Here is a 3,972-nt window from a genome sequence, read left to right as displayed (position 1 = left end):
ATCTCCAAAAAAAAAAGGAGTTTGATGAAGGGATAATAAATCGATGGAGACGGAGTTGTACTGGTTTTTTTTAGGGGTAGACGGAGTTGTACTGGCGGTACACGAATACAGTACACGGCCGACTAGCTAGCCTGTCCCACTAGGGCCCAATAATAACTCTGGCACTCGAGTTCACTTGTACGTATACGTAGCGATCTCCACACCACACCAATATTCCAAAGTTCAAACCAAACATGAGAGGCAAAAAGCAAAGCAAACCACCTATATTAACGTACAGGCACGTACACAGTTCCGACCCACCAATCGATCGAGCTCTCGTCGTGTCGTGTCGCGTCGAAGATCATCGATCGCCGTCGTCCCGTCATGGCCACCTCCGGCCACATCGTCGTCGACGTCGGCACCCATGAAGATGCTTCGGCGGGTCAGCCGCCCGTCGCGCCAGTGCCGTACCGGCTGTCCTTCACTGACCTGTCGTACACCGTCAGGACGCGCGGCGGCAGGCTGGCGAGCCTGCTGTCCCGCGCCAGGGCGTCCACGGATTCGCCATCACCGTCAACCACCAGGGCGCTGCTGAACGGCATCTCCGGCGAGGCCCGGGAAGGGGAGCTCTTCGCTGTGATGGGCGCCAGCGGGTCCGGCAAGTCCACCCTTGTCGACGCGCTCGCCGGCCGGATCGAGCGCGAGAGCCTCCGCGGCACCGTCACGCTCAACGGCGAGCCCCTCCACGGCCGCCGCCTCCGCGCCATCTCCGCCTACGTCATGCAGGACGATCTGCTGTACCCGATGCTCACGGTGCGGGAGACGCTGATGTACGCCGCTGAATTCCGCCTCTCCCGCGCGCTCTCCCCGGCCAGGAAGCGCGAACGCGTCGACGCGCTCATCGACCAGCTCGGCCTCACCAGCGCCGCCGACACCGTCATCGGCGACGAGGGGCACCGTGGGGTGTCAGGAGGCGAGAGACGCCGTGTCTCCATCGGCACGGACATCATCCACGACCCGATCCTGCTGTTCCTCGACGAGCCAACCTCCGGGCTCGACTCGGCGAGTGCGTTCATGGTGGTGCAGGTGCTCCTCGACATCGCGCGGAGCGGCAGCGTCGTCGTGATGACCATCCACCAGCCCAGCGCTCGGATCCTCGGCATCCTTGGCCGCCTCCTGCTCCTCTCCCGCGGCCGCACCGTGTACGCCGGCACGCCTGCCGGCCTCATGCCCTTCTTCCACGAGTTCGGCAAGCCCATCCCGGAGAACGAGAACCCGGCCGAGTTCGCGCTGGACACCATCAGAGAACTCGAGCGCCAGCCTGATGGCGCTGCGCAGCTCGCGGACTTCAACGCCAGGTGGCAAGCAGACCACAGGATCATCGAGACTGTCAACGCGATGCCGCTAGAGGTCGCCATATCCGAGAGCGTCTGTCGTGGGAAGCTGGTGGCCGGGACTGTCACAGGGACGGCGTCATCGGTGCCGACGTACGCGAACCCGCTGACGGTGGAGGTGTGGGTGCTGATCAAGCGCTCCTTCACCAACACGCGCCGCATGCCGGAGCTCTTCGGCATGCGCCTGGGCACCATCATGCTGACTGGGCTCATCCTGGCGACCATCTTCCTGCGCCTCGACGACACGCCCAAGGGCGTCCAGGAGCGGCTGGGCTTCTTCGCCATGGGAATGTCCACCATGTTCTACGTCTGCGCCGACGCGCTGCCGGTGTTCGTCCAGGAGCGACACATCTACCTCCGCGAGACGGCGCACAACTCGTACCGCCGCTTGTCCTACGTGCTCGCCAACTCCGTCGTGTCTTTCCCGCCGCTGGTCATCCTGTCCCTGGCGTTCGCGGTGACCACGTTCTTCGCCGTGGGCCTCGCCGGCGGGGGCGCGTCGTTCGCCTTCTTTGCGCTGATCATTCTCGCGTCGCTGTGGGCGGGCAGCGGGTTCGTGACGTTCCTGTCGGCGGTGGTGCCGCACGTGATGGTGGGCTACACGGTGGTGGTGGCCATCCTCGCCTACTTCCTCCTCTTCTCCGGCTTCTTCATCAACCGGGACAGGATTCCCAACTACTGGATATGGTTCCACTACATTTCACTCGTCAAGTATCCCTACCAAGCTGTGTTGCAGAACGAGTTCGGCGACGCGAGCCGGTGCTTCGCGCGCGGGGTACAGATGTTCGAGGGGACACCCATCGCCGGCATGACGGAGGCCGTGAAGTTGAAGGTGCTCGGCGCGATCAGTGCGACTCTCGGCACAAACATGACGGCCGCCACGTGCGTCGTCACCGGTGCCGACGTGCTAAGGCAGCAGGCCGTCACGGACCTAGGGAAGTGGATGTGCCTCCTGGTCACGGCGGCATTCGGCTTCTTCTTCCGTGCTCTCTTCTACGTCGTCTTGCTCGTCGGGAGCAAGAACAAGCGCAAGTAGACCGCCATCGAGAAATCATTAAATTTGCTCTGTTTCTTCTCAAGTACAAATATCTGTAGTATAGGAACCGTGCGTAATTGATTTATCTGTTGATTTATATATTCGAGTTGTTCGATCTCTAGGTGCTTTTCAGCTTTTGCATAGTGGATTGTCCGAATGAGACAGAGACCTGACCTGTGTCCCAAGTCCTACCAGCTTTTTTTCAGACACCCAACTCAATTCCTTTTGAATAAATATATAATGACCTTCACTTACTCTCTTTTTTTTAGCATTCGCTGTTCTGATTTTTTTTTTTGAAACTTCTGTTTTGATATTACTCAGCTGCTACAATGTCTCAACTATCCTTGTAATAATTTCCAAACAACCTCCTCTCCTTTGTTCTGGAGCAGTTGGTGCAACCTTCTATGTTTTGCTAGTGGAACACAATCTCTCGCCTTGAAACCATGTCGTCAAATTAGGCACACCCAACTTCCAGAATTTTAACACAAATTATGCATCTCCCTGAAACTAGATTCACAAGTCTTGGCAATCAAATCCAAAATATTACTACTCCTTTCGATCCATATTACTTGTCTTTCTTTTTAAGCACTGACCGTAGAACAATTGTTCTACGGTATTTTCATTAATTAAATATATGTACAATTACACGTCTTACAAAGAAAAAATCCATATTACTTGTCGCTGATCGAAGAGTATTCGTCACATGACATAGACGATAAGAAACTCTGTAATTGTCTTCTGCGACTATAGCTACCTTGTACACGATATGTACACACAAGTAACATGTCTGTGAACACTGGAAACATATTTGAAGGGCCCAAAGAGGATTCCAGAAGAAGATTAAACTCCTCCTGTGTATTGCAAATCTGAAGCACTTGCGTTGTATTATGAGTTTTTTTTTAAACAGGCAAAAGACTTGCCATTTCATTGATTAAGAAAAAGAGGAAACAGGGTCCGAATACAGCAGCCACATAGTGGCGAAAAAAGAACAACTACTCACAAGGCAGAATCACATCTAAACTCTTGGCCCCCGCAGAAACCCATAGGCTTGCCTCATCAAGGATCTTGTCCACGATAATCATCGAAGGCGTAAAAGTATTTCTAAAACCCCTAGCGTTCCTCTCCTTCCATAGCTCCTAGGAGACCAACATAAGGAGCGAGGCCATTCCCTTCCGAGATGGCGAACGCGCAAGGGAAAGCTTAGTCCATCAGTCGTTGACATTGTTCATAGTTGCCCAATCATGCGTCGAGAGGTCAACCAGCCCAATCCTCGCCTTAATCGTGTTCCAGACGGTGATCGAAAAGCGGCACTGGAACAGAAGATGGGCCGCCGATTCCTGGACCTGGTTGCGGAGCGGGCACAAGCCGCAATTTGGCCATCCCCTCCGTTGTAGCCTATCAGCCGTCCAAACGTATTATGAATTTTTTTGTTCAATCGAGGATGACTACAATAGAATCTGTGTTTGAGGTGAAAAACAAGAAAGAGAACCTATGTCATTCGATTAGAGACCGAACGGCACAAATTTTGGTGGAGGGTATGTTGCCGCTTAATGTACATTTTAC

The 3,972-nt window shown here is 54.5% G+C and overlaps 1 protein-coding gene across 1 annotated transcript; it reads left to right on the top strand.

Moving 5' to 3' along the window:
- The first annotated feature begins 214 nt into the window (after positions 1 to 214).
- LOC123124435 (ABC transporter G family member 5-like) lies at positions 215 to 2,663 on the top strand. Its single transcript, XM_044545052.1, has one exon. The coding sequence runs from the start codon at positions 364 to 366 to the stop codon at positions 2,407 to 2,409; it is 2,046 nt and encodes a 681-aa protein (XP_044400987.1). The 5' UTR covers positions 215 to 363; the 3' UTR covers positions 2,410 to 2,663.
- The last annotated feature ends 1,309 nt before the right edge of the window (positions 2,664 to 3,972 follow it).

This window comes from Triticum aestivum, chromosome 5D (genome assembly GCF_018294505.1).
Source record: "Triticum aestivum cultivar Chinese Spring chromosome 5D, IWGSC CS RefSeq v2.1, whole genome shotgun sequence".
Lineage (NCBI taxonomy): Eukaryota > Viridiplantae > Streptophyta > Magnoliopsida > Poales > Poaceae > Triticum > Triticum aestivum.
The sequence above is the reverse complement of the archived record's forward strand: the minus strand, read 5'-3'. Positions and strand labels throughout refer to the sequence as shown.